The 26540-nt window shown below is 38.3% G+C and overlaps 2 protein-coding genes across 2 annotated transcripts in view; both read left to right on the top strand.

Annotated features, from left to right (window-relative positions):
• The window catches only part of LOC113244888 (mitochondrial adenyl nucleotide antiporter SLC25A24-like), a 49882-nt gene extending 38847 nt beyond the window's left edge, over window positions 1-11035 (top strand). The window contains exon 10 of the mRNA XM_026484557.2: window positions 10860-11035. Coding sequence (XP_026340342.2) covers window positions 10860-11035 — 176 coding nt within the window. The remainder of the gene's footprint in view (window positions 1-10859) is intronic.
• Window positions 11036-21267: 10232 nt separating this feature from the next.
• The window catches only part of LOC113244951 (mitochondrial adenyl nucleotide antiporter SLC25A24-like), a 52962-nt gene continuing 47689 nt past the window's right edge, over window positions 21268-26540 (top strand). The window contains exon 1 of the mRNA XM_026484672.2: window positions 21268-21450. Coding sequence (XP_026340457.1) covers window positions 21268-21450 — 183 coding nt within the window. The remainder of the gene's footprint in view (window positions 21451-26540) is intronic.

Below are 26540 nucleotides of genomic sequence, written 5' to 3' on the forward strand. Positions count from 1 at the left end.
AGAATGTCTAAGAATCCTCCTTATTTCTGTCATTCAGTGCTGCCTCTTTTAAAAAGACAACATTAGGAAATTCTTATATGAATGGGAATGGTGCTGTTTATTTACTGCCATAGGTGGTAGAATGAATGTTTTCACACCAGAGGGGTCCAGTCTTTTTGTGAACTAGAGTTTGTTAGTAAGACTGTGATAACAAAGGATTCAAACTTGAGATACCGATCTAAATGACTGTTAAAAGTCTTTTGCAAGTTGAGATGCAGTGATTCTGTTTCACTTAAAAATAACTCAATAAAATACCTGCTGATTATTAGGAAAAATTAGCTATTGAATGCAGAAAAGAAAGATTCTTTCAATTTATTTACACATACCTATGAAACTACCAACTATATCAAGACAGTACATTTCTAGCACCCCAGAAGGCTCCTTCATACCCTTCCCAATCAATAAACACCCCCACCCCAAGGTAACTATTATTCTGACTTTAATCACCTTTTATTAGTTTCCTATTTTATTTTAAGAGAGAGAGAGCACGAGCATGTGAGCGGGGGGAGGGCCAGAGGGAGAGGGAGAGAGAGCATCTTAAGCAGGCTTAATGCTTAGTGCAGAGCCCGAGGCAGGGCTCAATCTTACGACCCTGAGATCATGCATGACCTGGACTGAAATCAAGAGTTGGACACTTGACCAACTGAGCACCCAGGTGCCCCTAGTTTGCCTATTCTTGAAAACTATGTACTGTCTTGGAGAGTCATCTTTGTTTATTGCATGTAATTATTTTCTTTGCTGTATAGTATTTCATTATATGAATACCACACTTAATCCATTGTAATATTTTAAAATTTATTTTTTAAATTGAAGTATAGTTGACATACATTATTATATAAGTTTCAGGTGTACAACATAGTGATTTGACATTTATATCCATTGTAAATTCCTCACCACAATAAGTATATTATCCATTATACTATGGAAAACTTATTTCTTTCAGGTGTGTATACACACACAAACACACACACATATATATATCAGGAGATGAATTTTTGGGTTATGGGGTAAATGCATATTCAGCTTTAGTAGATACTGCCAAATTGGTTTTCCATAGTGTTTATTTCAGTTTATACTATAACAGCAATGTATGAGTTTCAGTTGCTCTACATTTTTGTTAACACTTATTGTCAGTCTTTTAATTTAGACATTCTGATTGTTGTGCAATAAAATCTCACTGTGGCTTTAATTTTCATTTCTCAATGACTATTAATATTGAACACCTTTAACACTTATTTTATTTTTTTTTGCATATTACCATTTTATTTTTATTTTTTTAATGACACATTTATTTCAAGATCTAACAAGTATCCCTACTAAACTGAGATTTGATGTTACAAACTTCTGTTATTCTTTTTTTAAATTTAAATTCAATTAATTAACACATAGTGTATTATTTGTTTCAGGGGTACAGGTTTGTGATTCATCAGTCTTAAATAATACCCAGTGCTCATTGTAACACACACCCTCCCCAGTGTCCATTACCCAGTGCCCCATCCCCCTCCCGCCCCCTCCAGCAACCCTCAGTTTGTTTCCTATGATTAAGAGTCTCTGGTTTCATCTTGTTTCATTTTTCCTTTCTTCCCCTATGATCCTCTGTCTTGTTCCTTAAATTCCACCTATCAGTGAGATCACATGATAATTATCTTTCTCTGATTGACTTATTTCACTTGGCACAATAGCCTCTAGCTCCATCCACATCATTGCAAATGGTAAAATTTTATTTTTTTTTTGATGGTGGCGTAATATTCCAGTGTGTGTGTGTGTGTGTGTGTGTGTGTGTGTGTGTGTGTGTATGTGTGTGTGTGTGTGTGTATATATATATATATATATATATATTTATATATATAGTACATCTTCTTTATTCATTCATCTGTCGATGGACATCTGGGCTCTTTCTATAGTATGGCTCTTGTGAGTGTTGCTGCCATAACCATTGGGGTACAGTGCCCCTTTAGATCACTACATTTGTATCTTTGGGATAAATACCCAGTAATGCAATTGCTGGGTTGTAGGGTAGCTTTATTTTCAACTTTTTGAGGAACCTCCATACTGTTTTCCAGAGTGGCTGCACCAGCTTGCATTTCCACCAACAGTGTAAGAGGGTTCCCCTTTCTCTGTATCCTCGCCAACATCCTGTTTCCTGACTTGTTGATTTTAGCCATCCTGACTGGTGTGAGGTGGTATCTCATTGTGGTTTTGATTTGGATTTCCCTGATGCCAGGTGATGTTGAGCACTTTTTCATGGGTCTGTTGGCCATATGAATGTCTTCTTTGGAGAAATGTCTGTTCGTTCTTTGGGTGTTGAGTTTGATAAGTTCTTTATAGATTTTGGATACCAGCCCTTTATCTGATATGTTATTTGCAAACATCTTCTCCCATTCTGTCGGTTGTCTTTGTCTTTTGTTTTGTTGACTGTTTCCTTTGCTATGCAAAAGCTTTTTATCTTGATGAAGTCCCAACAGTTCATTTTTGCCTTTGTTTCCCTTGCCTTTGGAGATGCAACTAGCAAGAAGTTGCTGTGGCTTAATGTTTATTTTAAAGATTTATTTGTTTTTATTTTTTATTTTATTTTTTAAAAGATCTTATTTATTTATTTATTTTTAATATTTTTTATTATATTATGTTAGTCACCATACAGTACATCCTTGGTTTTTGATATAAAGTTCGATGAGTCATTAGTTGTGTATAACACCCAGTGCACCATGCAATACGTGCCCTCCCCACCACCCATCACCAGCCTAGCCCATTCCCCCACCCCCCTCCCCTCTGAAGCCCTCAGTTTGTTTCTCAGAGTCCATAGTCTCTCATGCTTCATTCCCCCTTCTGATTACCCCCCCCTTCTTTATCCCTTTCTTCTACCGATCTTCCTAGTTCTTATGTTCCATAGATGAGAGAAACAAAAGATCTTATTTATTCGACAGAGAGAGACAGCGAGAGAGGGAACACAATCAAGGGGAGTGTGAGAGGGAGAAACAGGCTTCCCACCGAGCAGGGAGCCTGATGCGGGCTCGACCCCAGGACCCTGGGATCACGACCCCAGCCGAAGGCAGACGCTTAACGGCTGAGCCACCCAGGCGCCCTAAAGATTTATTTATTTTAGAGAGAGAGAGAGCACGAGTTGGGGCAGGGGCAGAAGGAGAGGGGGAGCGAGAATCCCAAGCAGATTCTGCACTGACTGTGGAGCCTAACATCAGGCTCAATCTCACGACCCTGAGACCAGAGCTGAAATCCAGGGTCAGATGCTCACCCCATGAGCCACACTGGCGCCTCAGTTGTTGTCGTTGTTGTTTTATTTGATACGTACACAGCCATGGCTCTCTGAATAGTAAAAGTTTGGTTTCTTCCTTTCCAGCTTTTATACTTTTTACCTCTTTTTCTTGCCTCATTGACGCCACTCTTTAGGAGCTCCAGTACAATGCTATAATGATAATGGTTAAAAGTGGACATCCTTATCTCATTCCTACTCAGAATAAAATTGTTTCAGTATTTTACCATTGATTATGATGTTGCTGTAGGTTTTGGAATATACCCTTTGTGAGATTAAGGAAGTTCTCTTCTATTCCTACTTTGTGGAAAGTGTTTTTTAAATCATGAATAGGTGTTGAATTTTATTAAGTGCTTTTTTCTGCATCATAATAATAGTATTATTTCTCCTTTTTTTCTCTGAATGAATGACTTTCAAATGTTAAAACCACCTTGAAATCATGGATTAAACTTCACTTGGTCATGTTGCATTGCCATTTTTATATAATATTGGATTTGATTGATAGTATATTGAATAGGATTTTTATATTATGTTCATGAGAATTTTTGGTTGTAATTTTCCTTCCTGTAATGTTCTTGTCAGGTTGTTGTATTGTTACATTGGCTCCGTAAAGATAGTTAGAAAATGTTCCTTCTTTTGCTAGTCTTCAGAAGAATTTGTGTACAGCTAGTATTATTTTTTTCCTTAAATATTTGGGAGAGTTCACCAGTGAAGCCAATTTTGCCTGGATATTTTTGGTGGAAGGCTTTTTTCTTTCTTTCTATATTTTAATAACAGTTTCTAGTTTATTCTTACATCAGTTTTGAGGTGTTGTGTTTTTAAAAGAATCTGTCCATTTCATCTAAATGTTTAAACTTAATAGCATAAGGTCATTAACAATGTCCTTTTAATATGCCTTTAGTAATGACTGTAGGTTTTACAGTGATGTCTCCTTTTTATTTTCTGATATTAGCAGTTAGTTATTTTTCTTAATCAGTGTCTTGGGGTTTATTAATTTTATTCATCTTTTAATTCTGTTGGTTTTTCTCTATTGTACATTTGTGTTCTATTTCACTGTTTTATGTTCTTATTTTTATTATTTTTATCCTCTTTTTTGCTTATTTGTTTTTTGTTTAGTTTCTTAGGTTTGAAGTTGAGATCAGGGGTCGGCAAACTATGCCTTGCAGGCCAAATTTACCCACCACCCATGCGTGTAAGTAAAATGTAATTGGAAGACAGTCACTGCCATTTATTTATTTATTGTCTATGGCTACTTTCATGCTACAGTGGTAGACCTGAATAGTTCCTAGAGACCATGTGGCCCATGAAGCCTAAAATATTTACTTATCTAGCCTGTTACAGCAAAAGTTTGCTGACCCCTGGTTAAGATAATTGATTTTAAATCTTTTTTCTTTTTAACTAGGAAGATCGGTAGGGGAAGAAAGGGATAAAGAAAGGGGGGGGTAATCAGAAGGGGGAATGAAGCATGAGAGACTATGGACTCTGAGAAACAAACTGAGGGCCTCAGAGGGGAGGGGGTGGGGGAATGGGATAGACCGGTGATGAGTAGTAAGGAGGGCACGTATTGCATGGTGCACTGGGTGTTATACGCAACTAATGAATCATCGAGCTTTACATCGGAAACCAGGGATGTACTGTATGGTGACTAACATAATATAATAAAAAATCATTAATTAAAAAAAAAATAAAGGAGCAAAAAAAAAATCTTTTTTCTTTTTAAATATACCAATTCCAGTTTCTGAATATTTCTCCAAGTACTGCTTTACTTATATCCCATAAACTGATACTGTTTTCATTATTATTCATTTCAAAATATCATCCAAATCCATTGTGATTTCTTTTTGACTCATTGGTTATTTAGAAATATATTGCTTAATTTATAAACACTTGGGGATTTTTCCAATGATCTGTTATTGAACTTGTAGTTTAATTGCACTGGAGAAAGAGAATGTACTCTATGTGATTTCTGATCTTTGAAATTTATTGAGACCTGTCTTACTGGTCTAGATATGGTCAATTTTGTAAGTGTTCACTGTAAACTTGTAATCCTCTTGAAAAGAAAGAAGATTTTGAAGTTGTATTTAGTGTTCTACATACATGTTCTATAAAGTAAATTAGTTAAAATGTTAATCAAATATTTTATATCCTGATTTTTTTTATCTGCTTTTTCCATTGGTTACTGACAGAGGTGTGTTTAAATCTTTAGACAGGATTGTGGATTTCTTCATCTCTCCTTTAATTTGGTCTACTTTTGCTTTCTATATTTGAAGCTATATTATTGTCTATGGCCATACCACCCTGAATGTGCCCAATCTCGTCTGAAGCTATATTATTATGTATATTAAAATTTAGTATTGATCCTTTCCTTATTATGAAATGTGTCCTCTTTATTGCTAGTAATATTTGTTTTTGTCTTAAAAAGTCTACTTTGTCTGATATTAATGTAGTTACAATAGCTTTCCTTTGATTAATGTTTGCTTAGTATAATTTTTAGGGCGTCTTTTTATTTTCAGTCTTTTTGTGTCCTTATATATAGTATATCCATTCTGTAAAAAGTATAGTTAAATCTTTAAAAAAAAATCCAGTGTGATTATTTTGTCTTTTAATTAACATTTAATACATTTATATTTTAAAGCAGTGTTACAGTTGCATTGAAGTGGAAACCACATATTAAAGTGCTACTTCTTATTGATACATTTTTCATTTTCCTTTATCTCTCTCTTTTTTTGGGTCTCCTTTTGAATTAATTAGGTATATTCATTATTTCAATATTTCTCCTCTATTAGCTTGTTAGTTATATATTCTTTTTTCTTTTCTTACCCTATAGATTCCAAGGTGAATTCTTTGTTAATTACAGCCTACCTTAAATTAGTATTTTTACCAATATGTTCTTCTCTCCTTTTCTCTTTCTTTCTTTCTTTCTTTTTTTCCTTTTCTTTCTCTCCCTTTCTTTCTTTTTCTTTTTCTTTTCGCTTTCTTTTCTTCCTTCCTTTCTTTTTACCAATTTCTAATACAATACTTTTACTTCATTCACACTGCACACCTTTTTGTGCTACTATTGCTATATATTTTACTTTAGTATATATTTTAAGCCCCACAACACATTATTGTTTTAAAAATCAATGTTAATTTATATTTTATTCTCTTTTGACTGTTTTACTTCCAGAATTTCCTTGCTTTCACCTGAGATCATTATTCTTCTAGTTGAAGAATTCCTTTTAGAATTCTTTCTTCAGTGGAAGGTCTACTAGCAACAGATTTTCTCAGCTTTGTTTGTTTCTCTTTATGGCACAGTAAAAGCTATTATTCCAATGTCTTATGAGTTTCATAATTTTTGTTGAAAAGTTAGCCAACAGTTTTATTTCTGGTGTTTTAAGGTACTGTTCCCCCCCTCCCCACCATGCTTTTTAAGATTTTTCCTTCTGTCTCTGGTTTTCAGCAGTTTGAATATGATGTGCCTAAAATGTGGTTTGCTTTCTGCTTTTCCTCCTCCTGTTCTTAAAATCTGTGGTTTGATGACTTTTGTCAGTTTTGGGAAAATTCCCAGTCAAAATTTCTTCAAATAGTGCTCTATCCCATTGTCTCCCTCTTCTTCTGACATTCCAATTACATGTATGTTAGATTTTTTTCTTCATGTTCAGTTTTCCTATTATGTTCTTTTCTGTATTTTATATTCCTTTCCCCCCTCTCTGCACTTCAATCTGGATACTTTTTTTTTATTGCACCTATCTTCTGAAGTTCACTAATCTAATTTTTTTTTTTTTAAGATTTTATTTATTTATTTGACAGAGATAGAGACAGCCAGCGAGAGAGGGAACACAAGCAGGGGGAGTGGGAGAGGAAGAAGCAGGCTCCCAGCAGAGGAGCCTGATGTGGGGCTTGATCCCAGAACGCCGGGATCACGCCCTGAGCCGAAGGCAGATGCTTAATGACTGCGCCACCCAGGCGCCCCTACATTTTATTCTTAAAAAAAATAGATACTAGGTGTTGTGTGAAAGTCTCCATCTTTTTCCCTAATTTCTTAAACATATTAATCACAATTATTTTAAATTTAATATATTAATACTTGTTTTGTTGTCTAGTTTTCTCTCTATGTTTTCAGTGATTTGATCCTGTTTTTTTAAAATCATGTTTCATTATTTTAGATTGAATAATGTGCATTTTGTATGAAAAACTGTAAACTCTGGATGATGTTATTTTTCTCCAAATAGGGCTAACCTTTCCTCTGGTAGGTAGGTACTGTATAGGCAGATCAACCTTAATCTATTGAAGGTTGGTTTTACATTTGTTAGGGATGATTTATTTCAGCTCTGGTCTTTCTTCAAGGTACTTACTTATAGAGTATGGCCCTTACTCCTAGACAGTAACCTTTGGTGGGGCTTATCTGAAAGCCTAGAGTGGTTACCAAGGTGCCTCATCTCACCTTGTTGGGCTTGAACTCCAACCTTTATGATCCAGCATTGTGTAACTGCTAAGGTCTTTTCCTAGATCTTTAGCCTTCCACCTGCTCTTTTCTGTGGTTTTCTTGAAATCTCACTTGGTGCAGTTTTAGAGTTGGCAATGCCTCAAGGGAAAACTGCACGGAGACTTTTGGACTCACTTCACTAGTATTACCTCCATTTCAGATTTTGTTCCTCAAGTATCTGGCACATTGGCATCCTTGAACTCCAACTTTTGTCCTCAGTTTAGTACCACGTCTTTTCTGCTTGGACCCTATTCTCTCATGCTGAAAACTGTCAAATGGCCTAAGGTAAAAAAAACAAAACTGGAGTGAAATGTAGTGCTTACCTTTATACTTTCCTTCTCTCAGGGATCCTCGTCTTGTTTGCATTTATTACTCTCAAACAATGATTTCATGTAGTTTGTTCATATTTTAATATATATTTTTATTTGTAGGATTAGTCTGAAACAAACTGCTCTGTCATAATTAGAACTGAAAATCCTCCTTTGTTCTTTTGACATCTCCATATTTATTTCTGAACTCTTCTGTTTCTTTCTTTTTTTTTAAGCGATGTCTCATGGTCACTTGTACCTGCCCTCAAATCTGTAATCAGCTATTTTTCCTTTTAGTGCCTAGGTAGTGATATTTCAAAATCAATATCTGAGTCTTAGGATCATCAGCTGGTATTGAAGCTTTATTAAGTTAAAGGGAGTTGGGGAATAGTATATTTACATGATGATGCCACAGTATCATCCATCGGAGTTATTGCTAATTGCAAAGAGGAAAACACACCTTTACAATGGAGAGACTGGATGGTCACCATTACAACCAACTGACCAACTTGGCAACCAGTACTGGCAACAGTAAAACAAAAAATACCCTCTGACATAATCTGCCTCTTGATGTAATGTAATATGAAGTGCATATTACATGGCATAGCATCTGCTATGACGTACTCTTGCCCAAAATGTTTTACTGGCATCTGGGAATGCTTTTAGACCTAAAGGAAATACAGGGAATCAAGGGATAAGTTAAATGATACTATTAAGAATGAATCAGACAAATCTAGAATGTAGGATATTCTATAAGACAATTGGCCTGTGTTATTCAAACAGCCATTGTCACAGAAAAAGTGGTAGTTGCAGGGGAATGACTGGTACTAGTCTTGATTAGGAAACTAAAGAAACATAACCAGTGTGATGAGTGAATTTTGTTTAGATTTTAGTTTGGAAAAAACAAACCCAGCTCTAAGTGACATTTTTGGGACAATTGGGAAAATTTTAATAAGGAGGTATTTGGTGAGATAGAGAATTATTTTTAATTTTCTAAGGCATAATTATGATTTGGGTTATGTAGATTAATGTCTTTGTTTTTAGGGTATGTTGAAGTTTTTAGGGTTGCAGGGTTCATGGTGTTTGTAACTACCTTCAGAGTGTATACACTCACACACATATATACACATATATTTATATGTGTGTATAAAGAAAAGAGAAAGAGACAAAAAATAAAAACAGCAAAATGTCAAATTTTGAAACTAGGTGGTGAGTATACTCATTGTACTATAGTTTACAGTTCTATAGTTTACAGTTTTCACAATAATGGGATGGGGTAAATCAATGGGGGATGTAGGTTCAACATTAGGAAAAAAGTAAGCCTGTTCCATATTCTTTTATGAAATTATAGAAATTGAGAGCAGTGTTATTAGCTTCTACTAAAATATAAAAGGCCAAAAATGAATGTAGTAAGAAAACATTCTCCAAGAAATTCCATGGTATTTTCTTAAATTTCAAGAGACTTTATCTAGATTTCAAAAGAAGGATGGAGGGAGGAAATGTGTGGATTAAAACAAATAGCAACAGACAAACTTTTCAGTTCTCTACTGCTTTTTACTTAACTTTAGCTACGTCAATTTCGGGAACATGGTGTAATGATTAAGGAGAAAAATGCTAGATGAGAATCTGAGAATATTGTCAGGTACTGAGCAATGTGCCAGCCATGTGGGGTTTGAGTAAGCAAAAAGACATTTGTCCTTGCTCTCATGGAATTGATAATCTAGCAGGGAAGATAGTTATTAATTAAATATGGACATAAAATGCATAAACTGTGATGAGAGCTACAAAAGAAAACTGGAATTCTCTAAACACTACCATGGGGGGAGCTGAGGCAGTTCTGGAAGACTTTCTTGGGGAAGTATTGTTTGGACTGAGAACTGAAGGCTGAGATGGGGTTAAGAGCCAGAGGTTGGGGGAGTGACTTTCAGGCAAAGGGAAAAGCATGTGCAACTAGCCTTAAGAGGGAAGAAGTTTGGAGACATCTGAGAAATTGAAAGTGGCCTCTATGGCTGGAGTGCAGAAAGGAAGGGAATGGTACAAGTGAGGTGGGAAGAGGAAACAGAGGCTAGACCATACTGTATTTAAGTATAATGGGGAATTACTGGTGCAGCAGAGTAACATAACCAGACGTACATTATTAAAAGTTCTCTTTGGTTAAAGTATGGAGAAAAAAAATGAAAGAGGTGATTATGGTAAGAGACTAGGCAAGAGATGTTGGTAGTTTGGAGGCATGGCAGTGGACCTGTAGGTAAATACATAGATTTGAGAGCTATTTAGAGAGTAAAACTGATGGGCAACGGTTTGGATACGTAAGATAACGGAAACATTATGGATGCCTTTCAGGTTTCCAAGTTTCAACAGGTAGAAGAATGGTGGAGCCACTCTCTGAGAAAAGAAGTAGTGAGTGAGAAACATATTTGAGTTTTTACAGTTTAAGTTGCTCCTAAGAAATAAGAAGTTGAATAAAGATACCTCTGTATGACTAGCTAGTTTTGAAAATTATGTCTACAATAATTATAAGTAAATTACACCACCAGTGGACAGAATTTGTTCCAAAAGGAAAGAAAATTAAATAGAGATGAGTATCAGATAGTTCCATTAGGGTCTCTGATTATATGTATTATGATGAAGCAGAGATGTCCCCCTGGAACTGCTTGTGAAAGAATTTAAGTAATTATATATATATTTTTTGTTTTAACATGTGTTTTACCTTAGTTAATGTTTGAAAAAAGCTAAATATCAAATTAATTAGGCTTTTTCCTTTCCTTTCATTTTCTAGGCATAATGGGAGTCCCACAGCTAAATATGATCAGCGTCTTTCGTCAAATTTATAAAAGCAGTGGAATGCTAAGGTTTTTCAGAGGCATGACTCCAAATTTCTTAAAGTTGCTTCCTTCAGTATGCATAAATTGTATGGTTTACGAGTCAATAAAACCACTCTTGGAAATAGTGTAGAAACGAAATTGTGAACTGCCATTTTATATACATTTATTTATAAGCATAGAATTGTCTTGTCTTTCTTCTTAAATTTCTAGAGGATTGCATGAAAAGATGCTATATCCATCCTCCAAAAAGATAAACATACAAATCAGAATTAAATACCGAACTTTAATTTTTTGTAAGCCAGAATTATAGCTTATTAAGTTCTTTATGAATTGAAATCTTTAATATTCAGAAAGTCTATTTAAGCTTCTCTAAATTTTAATGAATACTCACCAGAAATTTGCATTTAAATAGATTAAAATGCAATTTATATTACCGAATATTACCTAATTTTATTATTAACCGAATATATTTTTATGTTGAGGAAATTGGAATATTTTGAAGTTTTTCAGCATTTTCTATTTTCTATTTTAAAAACCTAACATTGTTTTGTATGCATATTTTAGATCTGTTTGAAAGCATTAAAAGAAAACCTATGCATTTAAAATTATAATTAAGAGGGAAACAGTAGTGGTTTTGAACCCCTTTTCTTTCTCTAAACTAAACAAAACAAAATAGTTCTGTCTTAAACAGAATTACATGGCATCATAACACCTCAGTCTCCTACTGGTGTTGTTAATGGAATACTGGTGACTAATTGTTCACTTCCTGAACACTCTTATTTGTGGATTCACACATTTTTAACTTACTCTTGGTTCTTAACATTGCTAAAAATTACAAGAAATTCACCAATGTGAACAAAGTAAATCAGAAAAAATTGAGAACTCCTGGTCTTAAAACTGTGTTAAAATAAAAGGTTCATATATTTTTTCTTTTATATTAATGAGTTCATATATATTTTCTACCCTTTATACTGTGCTTTTAAACTCCAATTTTTAAGAATAAAGACTGGCTAGAACTCCCCCTTTGAAATCTTAAACTTATATGAAGGAGGAATAGTATTCTTCTTTGCCCTTTAGAGGTTGTTTCGTTTTGTATTTTGACTCCATTTTAAAAAAATGGATTAATTTATTTTTTATTGAGGTATAACTGACATACACCGTTATGTTATGCTTGCCACAAGTGTAGCTACCATCTGTCATTATAATGCTACTACAATATCATTAACTATATTCTCTACGTGGTACCTTTTATTCCCATGTGTCTCCTACTCCCCTTCGCCCATTTTGCCCACCCCTCCAACATCGCCCCTCTAGCAGCCATCAGTTTATTCTCTGTATTTATGGGTCTGTTTCTGCTTTTTATTTGCTTATTCATTTGTTTTTTAGAGTCCACATATAGAGAAATCAGATGGTATTTGTCTTTCTCTGTCTGACTTATTTTACTTACGATACCCTCTAGGTCCATTCATGTTGTTGCAAATTTGCCTCTATCTTTTCAATCTATGTTGAGAGAGAACAGGCCAAAGATATTTAAGATTGTATATATATATATAGCTACATTTTAAAAATTGCATTGGCTCTAAAATTGTGATTTAATGGGATATAAATATAAATTATATAATTAATCCTGAAGACCTACTGCACAGCATAAAGATTATAGTAAACAATATTGTATTATAGACTTCAAAGTTGCTAAAAGACTAGACCTTACTGGTACTCACCACAAAAAAGAAATGATAATTATACAATGCCATAGAAGTGGTAACTAATGCTCTGGTGTAATCATATTGCAATATATAAATGTATCAAATCAAGTGTATACCTTTAACTTATACAATGTTATATGTAAATTATGTCTCAATAAAATTTTATGAATTGTTTAATTTAAAAAAATGGAGATATGAGTTGATAAACCAGTTTGAAAATGTAAAAAAAATAAATTATACATTTATATTATAGCCAACAACTAGTAACTGGATTAGACCAGCTCTCTTTTCAGGTGTTTTTTAGGACAAGATATTTCTGCCATTTTATAGATTATGGATTTTTCAGTTACTCTAATATTTGGAGTTATGTCTTACTTATCAAGGTTATTAAAATTTAGTTATAATTTGCTCTCACTATAAAGAGTCTTGAAACTCAAAAGAATAATTCATATAGTCTTTTTCTCTCTTGTTAAATGGCATGATTTAATTTGCTGTGAAATTAGATGAATTTAATTTCCTTAGGATAGGCTAAGGGGAGGATCTTTGGGATAGGGTACTTAATAAACTATTAATGATGGAATTAAATTGTTAAGTTAAATTTCCTAAAAATTAAAATTAATATGAATATACAACTAACATAAGTTTGAATGACAAAACCAAGCCAAATTTCTAGTTGGATTTCCATTTTTTCTTAGTAGGATTTGTTGATAGAAGGATTCTAATTAATATATAACTCAGCTTCTAAAATTCACATAAAAAGAGATTAAAATAATTTAATTAGATACTTAAATTTAATTAAAATAATTTAATTAGAAATTAAATTTTTATATGAACTGTTACTCTACAACAGAGAGAGGAAAATAAATGGCAAGCTGGACCCCTCAATAACTACAGATTATAAAGATCAGGTATTGACTTAAAATAATTACATACTGGTGAAATACTTCAAATCCTTCAGAGGATCTGAAACATTTTCCCAGTGGATCAGATCCACTGAGCTCATTTAAAGTATTTTGTCATTTTTTTTCTCTATTTTTTAGAATACAATTTGTGAATAGCAATGTGGCATATAAATTGGAATTATTATGTCCTTTCCATATTCCTAGATTCGGAGAAGTGTTCTGACTCTAGCCTGTGAGTTTATGTATTTTCCCATTATTTTGTTTGTTAATAAAGACAGAAGCATTTCTGGGGCGCCTGGGTGGCACAGCGGTTAAGCGTCTGCCTTCGGCTCAGGGCGTGATCCCGGCGTTGTGGGATCGAGCCCCCCATCAGGCTCCTCTGCTATGAGCCTGCTTCTTCCTCTCCCACTCCCCCTGCTTGTGCTCCCTCTCTCAATGGCTGTCTCTATCTCTGTCGAATAAAAAAAAAAAAAAGACAGAAGCATTTCTACATACAATTCAATTAATATATAGAAGTTTATATATGGACATGAAAAGTCTAATCCCCGGGTGGCCCAAATAGGTTTGATCCCACCAAGTTGTCTGTGGAGAGAAGAGCAGTAATGAAGAAGAGTACCTGTGAATTAGATGTGTGGATCTACCTTTCCAAGGATTCAACGAATCTTTGAATTGGCTTCTAATAAGCTAGGGAAATAAAATTTAAACTCTCCTCTATGCACAATAAATGCTCTATAGGCAGTCATGTGTTTTATTCCAGTTAACCATAGAGTAAGACAATAAGCATCAAAATTGACGGAGAGGGGTAGATAGAGATGTAAAATGTTGATTGTAGTTAAATATTGAAGTACTCACAATGTGATAGGTGTTATTTAATACATATGCTGTCTTCCTATTTAATATATAGAAGACAAAGTACTCCTCTTTCTCTTAGTAAGATAAATTAGAAACACTTCCAAACCTGTCATTTAATGAAAGAATACCACAGCTATAAATTCTTTCAGAAATCTTGACTTCTTGATTTTCAGGACTAGGTCTATATTAAATGAAATTTTGGCTTACTTTCGTTATCCTGTATACATGTATTCAAACATCATTTTAAATTATGGGCTATTTCTGGGAGTGCCTGGGTGGCTCAATCAGTTAAGTGGCAGACTTTTCATTTCAGCTCAGGTCATGATCTCAGGGTCATGAGATTGAGCCCCAGATTGGGCTTCATGCTCAGCGTCAAGCCTGCTTATCCCTCTCCCCAACCCTCCCCCTGCTCGTGCTCACTCTCTCTCTCTCTCAAATAAATAAATAAATAAACAAAACCTTTAAAAAAATAAGTTGTGGACTATTTCTGAAAGTAATATCAAAGCATTGACATTTGGGATGGGAACAATTATTATTGAATTAATCTCTGTCATTTATTAAATGCTTCCATGACCTGTTTTTGCCAGTCTGACTAAAAAAAGAGTAAATTGGCTCTGTCTTTATATATATGTTGTTAAATATATATATTTTAAAATTGAATATGTAGCACTTCACAAAGAAAATGATAAATCAGTCATGTACTATTTGACTTCAAACACTACCTTTTTGCTTCAAACACTACCTTTCCTTCTCTCCCCCTCCTGAAAAGTAATCCTTATCCTGAAGTTGGGTGTGTTTCATTCCTATGCACATTTAAAATTTTATGTATGAGTGTATCCATAAATATTTTTCATAACTACATATTGTATATATCTTGTAAAACTTGCTTTTCAGTCAACATTGTTAGATTTATCTATGTAACTTTATTTCATTCATGTTTACTCCTATAGAGTATTCCACCATATACATACACAGATTTATCTAATCTTCTGATGGGTACTTAAGTTAATTCAAATGAGAAACAGATTCTTGTCTACGGCCATACCACCCTGAACGCGCCCGATCTCGTCAAATGAGAAACAGATTCTTAAACTATTTTATTTTTTAATTTTCCCCCCATGGCTTGATGTCTTAAACTATTTTAATGAATATTAAGCCATGTTAGAGGTTTTTATACCTTTATGAACAGAGAATGGAGGAAATTCCAAACGTTTCTTCTGAATTATTAAAAGAACAAAGAAGCTTGAACAAGTACTTTTACATTTCAGAAAACAGAGAAGTCATTTAAATATTATTATTAGAGCAATAAAGTACTATTTAGAATTTATCAAACTGCAGACTTTCAAGAGTTAAAAACATAGCAACAGCCTCTGGAACCCAGTTAACTTAAAAAACACCTTTGTTACACATAAATTAAGAAGCCATTGGGTATTCTTTCTTGTGAAGTGCCTGTTTGAGTCTTTTTTCTATTTGCTAAATTTTTAATTGGGTTGTTTGCCTTTTTCTTATTGATTTGTAGGAGTTCTTAAAAATTCTGTATAGGAGTCATTTGTTAGCTATATGTATTATGAATATCTCTTTTTCAGTCTGGGACTTGAACATCAACTATCTTAATTGTGTCTTTTGATGAACAGATGTTTTAAATGTTGATGAGGTCCAATTTCTCAGTTTTCCTTTCATGGTTAGTGTAGTAAAAACAAACAAAAAATAACAAACAGAGACCATATGTGGTCTACAAAGCTTAAACTATTTACTGTCTAGCCCTTTGTAGAAAAAATAAAGATGATCCCTGAACTAAATGATGAGTTGAACATAGCTGCAATTCAGAGATCAGAAAGTTGCTATAGCTACCACCACCACTGTCAAATTTGCTTCAAGATACGCATGAAATTGGAGAATAAGCATTGGAATGCTGAGTCCAGGCACAAAAACTGGCCTAAACCTGATATTCATGAACCTGCATGCCGACTGAAACATCAAAAGAAAGCTGTCGTACTTCCTCTTTCCAAATTCTGTGTAAGGTTTTGGAGGGAATCTAATTTTCTTACAGAACTCTAGCTTCAAAGGAGTTTAGAAATGCAGTTTTGAGCGCTCTGTGGTCTCCAAGCACAAATGCAGAATGAAGGTTGGAAGTACCAGTCCAAAGTATCTGCCATATCTCCCAAGTGACTTTTTTAAACAATTGATATTATTACACCAATATAGCCCACTAAGAAATTTTCCATATTGCTTGCTGTGAGACAAAGCAGGGACTGAACTCAAGCTCCTCACCCAGAAACTCTCATAAAAAAAAACACAAAAAACCCCCAAAACCCACAATAGCCCAGGTCTCTGGCCCAGTTTACAGGTGCTTCTTGCCATCAGGAAGCCAGAAGCCACAAGTGCAAAACAAGCCCCATGGCCCAGCTTGCAACCGGTTTGCTCCTGTGAGAACCAGACCAGAACAGTCTGAGCCACAATGGAGCCCAGCCCTGACCTTTCACTGACTTTCCCCCTCATTATAATGTTAAAAATCATGCCAGGTGGGGCACCTGGGGGGCTTAGTCGGTTAAGTATCTGCCTTCAGCTCAGGTCATGATCTCAGGGTCCTGAGATTGAGCCCCTTGTGGGGCTCCCTGCCCAGCAGTGAGCCTGCTTCTCCCTCTCCCTCTGTGATCTCTCTCTCAAAAAAATAAAATAAAATAAAATAAAATAAAATAAAATAAAATAAAATAAAATAAAATCTTTTAAAAAATTCATGCCTGGGGGTAGAGATTTAATATGCTAATCAGACGTGCAATGTATGACAAAACATGATCTTTCAGTGTGCAGGTACTGATAAGTCCCCATCTCTACATGCTTAAATGTTACCCTTTTACCCCTAATCTCTTTAAAACTGTCCCTGACCTTCCTTGAAAAGCCAGCCTGAGGACACTTTCCTTTGTGCTGTCTCCCTTGTCTTGAGTATAAGCCCCAATAAAGCTTTGTCTGGAACTGTTGTCAGGCCTCTTGTCAATTTCTGTTGCTTGGTGAGCCCAAGGGGCCTGTTCAGTAACATAAGGATATGACTTCCAATGAAGAAAGTAGTATTAGCAAACTTTTAAATGCGTACAATGAGCCAGTTGTAAGCACTTTACATCTTTTTTTTTTTAACTTTAATAATGTTCTTACAAGGTAGGTATAATTACTAAACCCATTTTACAAATGAGAAAACTGAGTTTTAGAAAAGTAATTTGTCTAAGGTTGCATAATAGGTATGTGGTAGAGCTGGGATTCAAGATCAAGTATGTCTGAGTCAACATCTAGTACTTTTAATTCTAAGTTTAATCTTATGATTTGGTGAAGAATGGGATAGAGAGAGAAAAAAATGAAATGAAAAGGAACAAAAGCATGGAGAAATTCTAAGTTTCTCCCCTTACCAAACACACCCTAAATCCTAGAAGTTAGGTTTATGGGTCAATGGGATTAAAATCCCTCTGGAGAGGGATCTTGTTCAGATTTAATAATTCCACACTTTAAATAAGTATTGAATTTTTTTTTCTTTCTGGAATTCTGCTAAATTCTGGGGAAATTGAATAATGCTCTGTTCTTGGCATCAAGTAGTGAGACAGAAACATAAATGGCCATAATATAATAAATGCAATTTTTTTTCCTGGTGAGCAGTTTGATTACATTCCAACTATACTTTCTCTTTATATCTATAATGAACCCATATTATAAAGAATACTGTATGTAGAGCAGAGGCTGCTGGAAAGATGGCAGAGTAGGAGGACCCTGGGCTCTCCTCTTGCCATGTGGCCACCTAGAGAACACCCTCATCAGCATAAATAACCCAGAAAGTGACCCGAAGACTGGCAGGACAGACTCTCCATAGCTGGATGTAGACAAGAGGCCATGGCAAAGCAGATCCACCCCCTCCGACTGCTCTCATCAAGATCCCATCAAAGCAGTGCTACAAGCCTGGCAGTGTGCAAGCAGCCCAAAGAAGGGTCAACACCACTCCAAAGTGAGTCCTGCTCCAGGGAGAGGGGAAGATAACCACACACCAGTCTGACTGTGTCCTCAGCAGTGGGCTGGGGCAGGCAGCTGGTTTGACTGTACTCCCCACCCACCAACAAAAGCTTCTCAGGGCAAAACACAGGGAAAGTGCCCGCTGTTTGGTGCTGCTTCATCCCTGGCAAACACCTGGTCTGACTCAACTCAAGCCCAAGGCAGCCCTGGACACAGGCACCAGACTCTGCCCACAATAGGCAAAGAGCCATCACAGACTGGACTGAAGGCAAACGCAGCTCTGTCACAACAGTAGGACACCCCTGTAGCAACACACATAGGAGACACCCATGAAGCACCATTTTCTGGTGAAAAGGAGACACTGCACTGCAGGACCTCTTCTTCATAAAGACACTACTTCAAGTGTGGGAGACATAGCTGACTTTCCTAACACATAGAAACAGAACACAGCAATAGACAAAATGAGACAGAGGAATATGTCCCAAATGAAAGAGCACAACAAAATCATAGCAAGAGACCTAAACAAAATAGAGATAAGTAATACATGTCTGATAGCAAATTTAAAGTAATGCTCATAAAGATACTCACTAGAATTGAGAAAGGAGTGCAGGACCTCCATGAGACCCTCCATCAAGAGATAGGAGACCTGAAAAAGAATCAGTTAGATAATGAACTCACTAAATGAAAATAAAAATAGACCACCTGGAATAAACAGCAAACAAGAGGAAGCAGAAGAACAGATCAGCAACCTGGAGGACAGAGTAATGGGAAGTAATCAAGCTGAACAGATTAAAGGGGAAAAAATATGCAAAATGAGAATAGACCCAGGGAACTCAGTGACACTGTCAAGCACAACAGTCACAAGACAGGGATCTTAGAAGGAGAAGAGCAAGAAAAGGAGGCAGAAGATTTATTTGAAGAAATAATAGCTGAAAACTTCTTGAATCTGGGGAGGGAAAGAGAAATCCAGATCCAGGAGGCACAGAGAGGTCCCAACAAAACCAACCCAAAGAGGTCTACACCAAGACACTAAGTAAATAAGATGGCCAAAAGTAGTGATAAAGAGAATTTTCAAAGCAGCAAGAGAAAGGAAAGCAGTTACACACAAGGGAAACCCCATAAGGCTGTCTGGATTTTCAGCAGAAACTTTCCAGGCCAGAATGAAGCGGCATGATATATTCAAAGTGCTAAAATGGAGAAAATCTACAGCCAAGAATACTCTATCCTGGGGTGCCTGGGTGGCTCAGTCATTAAGCGTCTGCCTTCGCCTCAGGGCATGATCCCAGGGTCCTGGGATCTAGCCGTACATCAGGCTCCCTCCTCCGCTGGGAGCCTGTTTCTTCTTCTCCCACGCCCCCTGCTTGTGTCCCCTCTCTCGCTGGCTGTCTCTCTCTCTCTCTGTCAAATAAATTAATAAAATCTTTAAACAACAACAACAACAACAACAACAACAACAACAACAAACTCTATCCAGCAAGGCTTTCACTCAGAATAGAAGGAGAGGTAGAGTTTCCCAGACAAAGTTTAAAGGAATTCATGACCATAAGCAAAATCAGACATGTCCCCGTCGCACACGATGCCACTGGCCTGTGGATCCCAAATTCACAGTCCAGCTGCCCTCCTGCCTGAGTGGGCATGCACAGCCTGCCACCTGCTCAATGCCAAGTCAATACAGCTTCACCTCAGATTGATAAGGGCTCAAACTGACACTCTTCCCCTCAAATTCCAGCCCTTGTGCTCAAGTTTGTGCACAAAAGCGGGCATAATTATAACAGCAAAATGAAGCAACCTGAATAGTGACACTCATTCTGTGGAATATGTTATGGATGAAAGGAGTGTCCTAGGGGCGCCTGGGTGGCTCAGTCGTTTAGTGTCTGCCTTCGGCTCTGGGCGTGATCCCAAGCTCCTGGGATCGAGGCCTGCATCGGGCTCCTCTGCTGGGAGGCTGCTTCTTCCTCTCCCACTTCCCCTGCTTGTGTTCCCTCTCTCACTGGCTGTCTCTCTCTGTCAAATAAATAAATAAATAAAATCTTAAAAAAAAAAAAAGGAGTGTGCTAGCTGAGAACATCTTCAACAAGCAAATCAAAGAACAATCCATACAGCACGATACTGGTTACTAAAAGAAACAAACCCAGGAAAAATAAAACAAGACAAAATCAGAGAGGGAGACAAACCATGAAATTCTTAATCATAGGAAACAGAGTGTTGCTGGAGGGGACGGGAGTGGGGGGATGGGGAAGGCGTGTGAGTGCTGGGTGTTATGGAGCCGCTGGAGCGGTGGGTCCAGGAGAAAGTGGGAGGCGAGGAAGAAGGGGGCTCTGGAAACAGCCCCAAAGTCCCTGGGAGAGGGCCAGGAGGGCGGAGGCCCCTCTGGAAGGACTCTCTTCTTCAGACATCCCCCGAGAGGAGGGGTGGCACCGGGGCACGGGATGCTCCGGTGTGAGGCGTTTGAGACGCAGGTCAGAGCAACTCACCTGTCGCCGCTGCTCAGTTTGCCCTGGGAAACACCCGGATGCTCTTCTGACGCCGCCTGCAGAGCACGCGCCCTCCTCGCGCGGGTGAGCCCCGGACAGTCCTGGGTGCAGGTTGCCACTGCTTTTGGCGCCTCAACTTCCAACTTCCGGGGAGCGGCGCCCTTCCTGAGGGGCCTAAGCCCGGCTTCCCACGAGGTGGCCTCCCGAGTTTCTCCCGGCGGCGCCCAGTAGCCTAGCGGCGCGGGTCCGCTCGTCCCCCGAGGCTACGTCGGGCCGTTGCCTGGGCCACCCGACGGCACGCACCCGCACGCACGAGAGCAGCGTCGTCGTCGTCGAGGCGGCGGCAGGCGGCGCAGGCGGGCGGCGGGAATCCCTCGCCTGGATCCAGAGGAGAGGCGGCCGGGCTGCTACGCCGCCGCGGGCCGGGCAGGACGGGCCATGCTGCGCTGGCTCCGGGGTTTCGTGCTGCCCACGGTGGCTTGCCAGGAGGACAATGACTACTTCGGCTACGAGATCCTCTTCCAAGACCTGGACCGCGACGGGAACGGGTTGGTGGACATCGTCGAGCTCCAGGAGGGGCTGAAAAACTGGGGCTCATCGTTTGGTCCGAACTCTGAGAATGTGAGTGACCAAGGGAATGTGGCAGCGGGAGCGTGGGGGAGATGCTGGGAAGAGGGGGAAGCCATACTGGCTCTTTGCAGAGCTTCTTTGAAAGACCCGTGTTGTGAGGGTGGGGTTCTCTTCCGTGAGTCCCCGCAGCGCGGAGTAGTGCAGCCCAGCGAAACAGGTTCTCAGCCCTCTTAGAACACGTTTCACAATGACCAGAGCCTACTCCTGGGCTTTTTGGAGATGCTGAGTGCGTTTCTGGTGATTCGACATTTACTGAACCCATTCAGAATTTCAGGGGCCATGTTAGCCTTTGTGAATTCATGAGTAGGAGACCTTCTCTTTTCCCAGGATGTTCACAGCCTAGGTTCGCGCTTCAGGATCTTGTACAAAAGACAGGCACAGATAGGGCCCCAGAGCTGTGCTGTCTTTCTGACATCAACACCAAAGGTCTAGGGGGAATCGGACCTTGATCCATGGTGACGCTTCAGCTGATTTAGTGCTTTGCCTAACTTAGGGATGTCTTCCTTTTCTGGACCAGTCTTGACTTGATTATTTAAAAACTGTTAGGTGAAAGTTTCAGGGTATCAAGAGAAAACAATTATTCTATTTCCCTTCCATCAGTGCAAAACAATCCTCAGATGTCACCCCACTTGTTTCAGCTCTCTACTGGTGAGACTTGCGTGTTGTAAGTCCAAAATATTCCCATGGTTCGGAGATTCCTGTATGCGATAGGACTAGTGGATTTTATAGTCATTATATAGCCCCCTTGCTGTATAAGACCTTCAGCCCCAATGCAGTGTAATGTGTAATTTTATGTCAAAAGATTACAAACTCTTTAGTCATTGGATTGTCCTGCTGGCTGAGGCTCCTCAGGCAAATAAGGTAAACACGTACCTAAAATATGTGTCCGGATGAAACACTGCACCTTTCAGGGTGGGATAGTTTCAGAGAAATCAACTTGCTGCTCAGTGGCTGGTGGGTTTCCTGAAGGCATGATGTTATGTTAGTGGCTCAGTATTAGTCTCTGATGCTAGTAGGTTGGGTGTTTGGCAGCAGCAGTAGCTATATTAGGCTTGGTGAGTGGGAGCCCGTGCTGTTTGGCCCATCGATCTATCTTCACCACCATAAACACTCCATTACGATACCACTGTGTTGGCACTGGTGTTCATTGTGTCAGCTGACAGAGTCTGGTTGACTTTTTCTGGCTGCGTCATTCTGTCTGCTTGGTTGTTCATACCTCTTCCATGGTAGTGACCATACAGTGTAAACATATTTTTCCTTTGCGTCCACTCCAGTCTTTGTACATATTCCCCAGATCTCTTTGTCTCTGATTATCCAATCTTTTTTGCTTCCAGGCCACTGACAGTCTAACCAAGCTATTCATCACTGGCTGTGAATCTATATATATTGTTCTCTGGCCATTTCTCTTTTCGTGCAAAGTGAACAATCAGGTACACTACTTGAAGTTCTTTTCACTGGGCAGATTTCCTCTCATTGCTGTCTTTCAGCGTTATTCCTGAGTAGTGCTGAGTAGTGCATAACTGGGCTTTTTAAATTTGCACTCACATAAGAAATGCATCCATGAATTGAGCTCATCCCTTTTAGTCCTATGTCAGCTGGTCATACTGAATCTCCATGTAGTTATAGGTGTGGTTTTAGGGAGAGGTAATGGTATAACAGTGATGGAGTGTGAAAATCTGGATCACTCTTTGTGTGTGGGCCTTGCTTGTGCTCTGATTCTGCTTGTGCTTGATTTCAGACATACTGTTCCATCCTATGGTTTGTTGTTCAAATCACCAAAACTTATGACTTGAGTCTTACAGAATACAACTCAAGATAGGCAACTCTGGCTGTATGTCATTTGATGTCCCATATTTAAGCTCTCTGTTTCTACCTGGGCCTCATAGCATACCAGGAACCGTTAGAGTGTTCTGCTATAGATTCTCCTTTTAGGGCTCACTATACACCCCACACAACATCTTTTCCTACCTCTGATACTTGTAATTACCACAGAGTCTACTGGGACATGTGGCCCAAGAGGCAGGGCTGTTTGCTGCATGACTTTGTTTGCTGAAGAGCTCTTTCCAACTTTGGTCCCCATTAAAAGCTGTCAACCTTTCTTGTTCCTCAGAAATGGGTCACAGACGTTTTCTTAATTTTGAGATATATTACCTCCAGGACTCAAAGAGGCTTCAGGTGTGTGTTTCCTTTTTAGGTGGTATGAGATGCAATCATTTGCCCTTCATTTTGGTGGTGGTAGGGATATGTCCTGACATACTCCAGACTGGTCCTGGAAATACTCAATTGATGTGATCCCTGAATCTTCATTGACTCTATTATCTCCCACCTTCTGGAGTGCATGTGCCTTACCAAGGCCTCCAACCTATTGCTACCTCTTTTTTTTTTTTTTAATAAGAGAATTATTATTATTCTTTAAAGATTTATTTATTTATTTTTAGAGTGGGGGTGAGAAGCAGAGGGAGAGGGAGAGAGAGTCCCAAGCAGTCCCTCCGCTGAGCGCAGAGCTCAACACAGGGCTCGATCTCAGGATCCTGAGATTACAACCTGAGCAGAAACCAAGAGTCAGACACTTAACAGATTGCGCCTCCTATGCACCCCCCCCATTGCTACTTCTTGTTCATCTAGTCTAATTAGCATGATGTCATCAATATAGTGAATATGTAGATGGACCAGGTCCCTCTGTGACAGAGGGCAAGAGATTTAAATGTATATTATTGTCTATGCCATGGGAATGTCAACTGTTTCCGGTTCTCCTTCTTGGTAAATGGAAAACAATGCATTCACCAGATCAATGGCCATATTCTATGTCCCTGAGGCTGTGTTAATCTGCTCTAGTAAAGATACCACCTGTGGATCCATAGCTGCAATTGACTCCTCTGCTGCTTGGTTGAGTTTGAAGCAGTCCACCGTCATCCTCTACTGCGATCCATTTAGCTTTTGTAGGACTCAGAACGGTGAATTAAATGATGGACACCTCCGCCTTTGAATTCCTTAGTAAGTCTGTAAGTACTAATCCATGCTATTTATTTTGGGCTGTGATTTTTTTCCCAATTATTTTATTGTGGTAAAATACGCATAACATAATACTTACCCTTTTGACCATTTTTAAGTATAGAGTTCATTGGTATTAAGCAGATTCATAATTTTGCACAACCATCTGTCTCCTTAACTCTTTTCATCTGGTAAAATGAAAACTTTATGCCCATTAAAAAATAACTCCCCATTCCTCCCTCCCCTCCAGCCCCTGGCAACCATCTTTCTGCTTTCTGTCTCTGTGATTCTGACTACTCTAAGTACTTCATGTAAGTGAAATCATGCAGTATCTGTCTTTTTGTGACTGACTTATTTCACTTCGCGTAATATCCTCAGACTTCATCCCTGTTGTAGCATATATCAGAATCTTTACTTTTTAAGCCTGAATAATATTTCATTGTATATTTATACCACATTTTTGGTGCTGTATTATTCTCAGCCTTTTTTCCAATGGATTGATGGCCTGCAGTAACATCCATCCAATTCCATAGTACTTATAATTGGTATTTCTCCCACATTTATCAAAAACTGAGATATTGCATCAGCCAATGCATTCTCTTTCCATCACAGTTCACCATCTCCCACCAATGACTGTGTATCATGTAGAGTCTGCTTCCTAAGACCATTTCTGGTACCAACTGTCATAGGTTGTGTTCCATGAAAGCTGTGTCTAATACTCAGATTCGTGTGCAGACAGTTTACTGGCGAGTACTACTAGGGATAATACCTGTGAGAGCTGGAGGAAGCAGGATCGGACAGAGGGGAAAGTTGAGCTATGATGGAGCTGCAACAGAGACTTCAGACAATTCAAGGAACTGTGTATCTGGGGTAGTTCTTTCGAGTTGTCCCTCTTTGAGGCAAAAGGCCAGACCTTTATTACCTGCCCCCACCTCCTCTGCCTCCTCCCCCACTTTCTGAAGTTGGCTTCCTCCAGGGAGTGACTTCAGGCAAAGTGAGTCTTTTCAGCCTAGGACAACGCAAAGGGAAGGGCTCAATTAAGAGCTGTCAGTCACCAGTACTCCCGGCTACTCTCAGTCATGAAGGTGACGTGAGCAGGGCACTACAGAATCCACTACAAAGATACATTTGGAAAATAGTGCTGATGGGACTAGTTGATTAATTGGATTTGGAGTGTGAGGTAAAGGAAGAATTCAAGAATGACTCCAGGAATTTTGGTTTGAACAACTAGATGGATGGCGGTGCCATTTGCCAAGATAAGGCAGAATTGGAGAGTAGTGAAGTAGGGTGAGTGATTAATCAACAGTTCTTGGTTTGGACATTTGAGGTATCTTTTAAACAACCAGGTGGATATAGCAGGTAGTAGTTTTGTAAATCTTGAGGTGATGTCAGGGTAGAGTTGTACATCATCAGCATTATATATTTAAAGCTTTTAATTGGGTGAGATCCCCTAGGTAGAGGGTATATAAGAGCTGCTCTGAGGACAGAGTCCTGGATCATTGCAACATTTCGATGTCAGGAACAGGAAGAGCCAACATAAGAGACTGAAAAGAAGCAATTAATGAAGTGAGAGTGAAATCAGGAGAGTATGGTCTCTTTGGAGACCATGCAAGTTGAGTATTTCAAGGAGGGAGTTATTAGAACTGAGAAGTCTGCTGAGAGGTCTAGTAAGATGAAGACTGAATTTAACTGTGGGGTTTGTCAAGATGAAGAAGTGTCTGACCTTGAATAATTACATGTATGTGTGTCCCTTGTTGTTGGTTGTGTCTGCTGTAAGTGAGAGGGCTAGGATATTGAATTGCTAGCTGCCTGACCACCTTCCTATGCTAGTGATATGTATTAAAGTCATGGGGCTGTACAATACGGAGGACACTCTGGGTTGGGGCTTTGGTCCCAGATCTCCACGTTATTCCCATCTGTGATGAGGGAAGTTGTGCCAGACTACTGGAAGTTCTTGACTTCTGAACACAATCCAGGCTAGTGGGTCTCCAAACTTGAATATATATGCCTACATATTAACTTCTAAAGAAAAACTATTCTTGTACTCCCAAGGATCGAGTTAAATCACTTTTTAAAATATTTTATTTATT

Source organism: Ursus arctos, unplaced genomic scaffold (genome assembly GCF_023065955.2).
Source record: "Ursus arctos isolate Adak ecotype North America unplaced genomic scaffold, UrsArc2.0 scaffold_12, whole genome shotgun sequence".
Lineage (NCBI taxonomy): Eukaryota > Metazoa > Chordata > Mammalia > Carnivora > Ursidae > Ursus > Ursus arctos.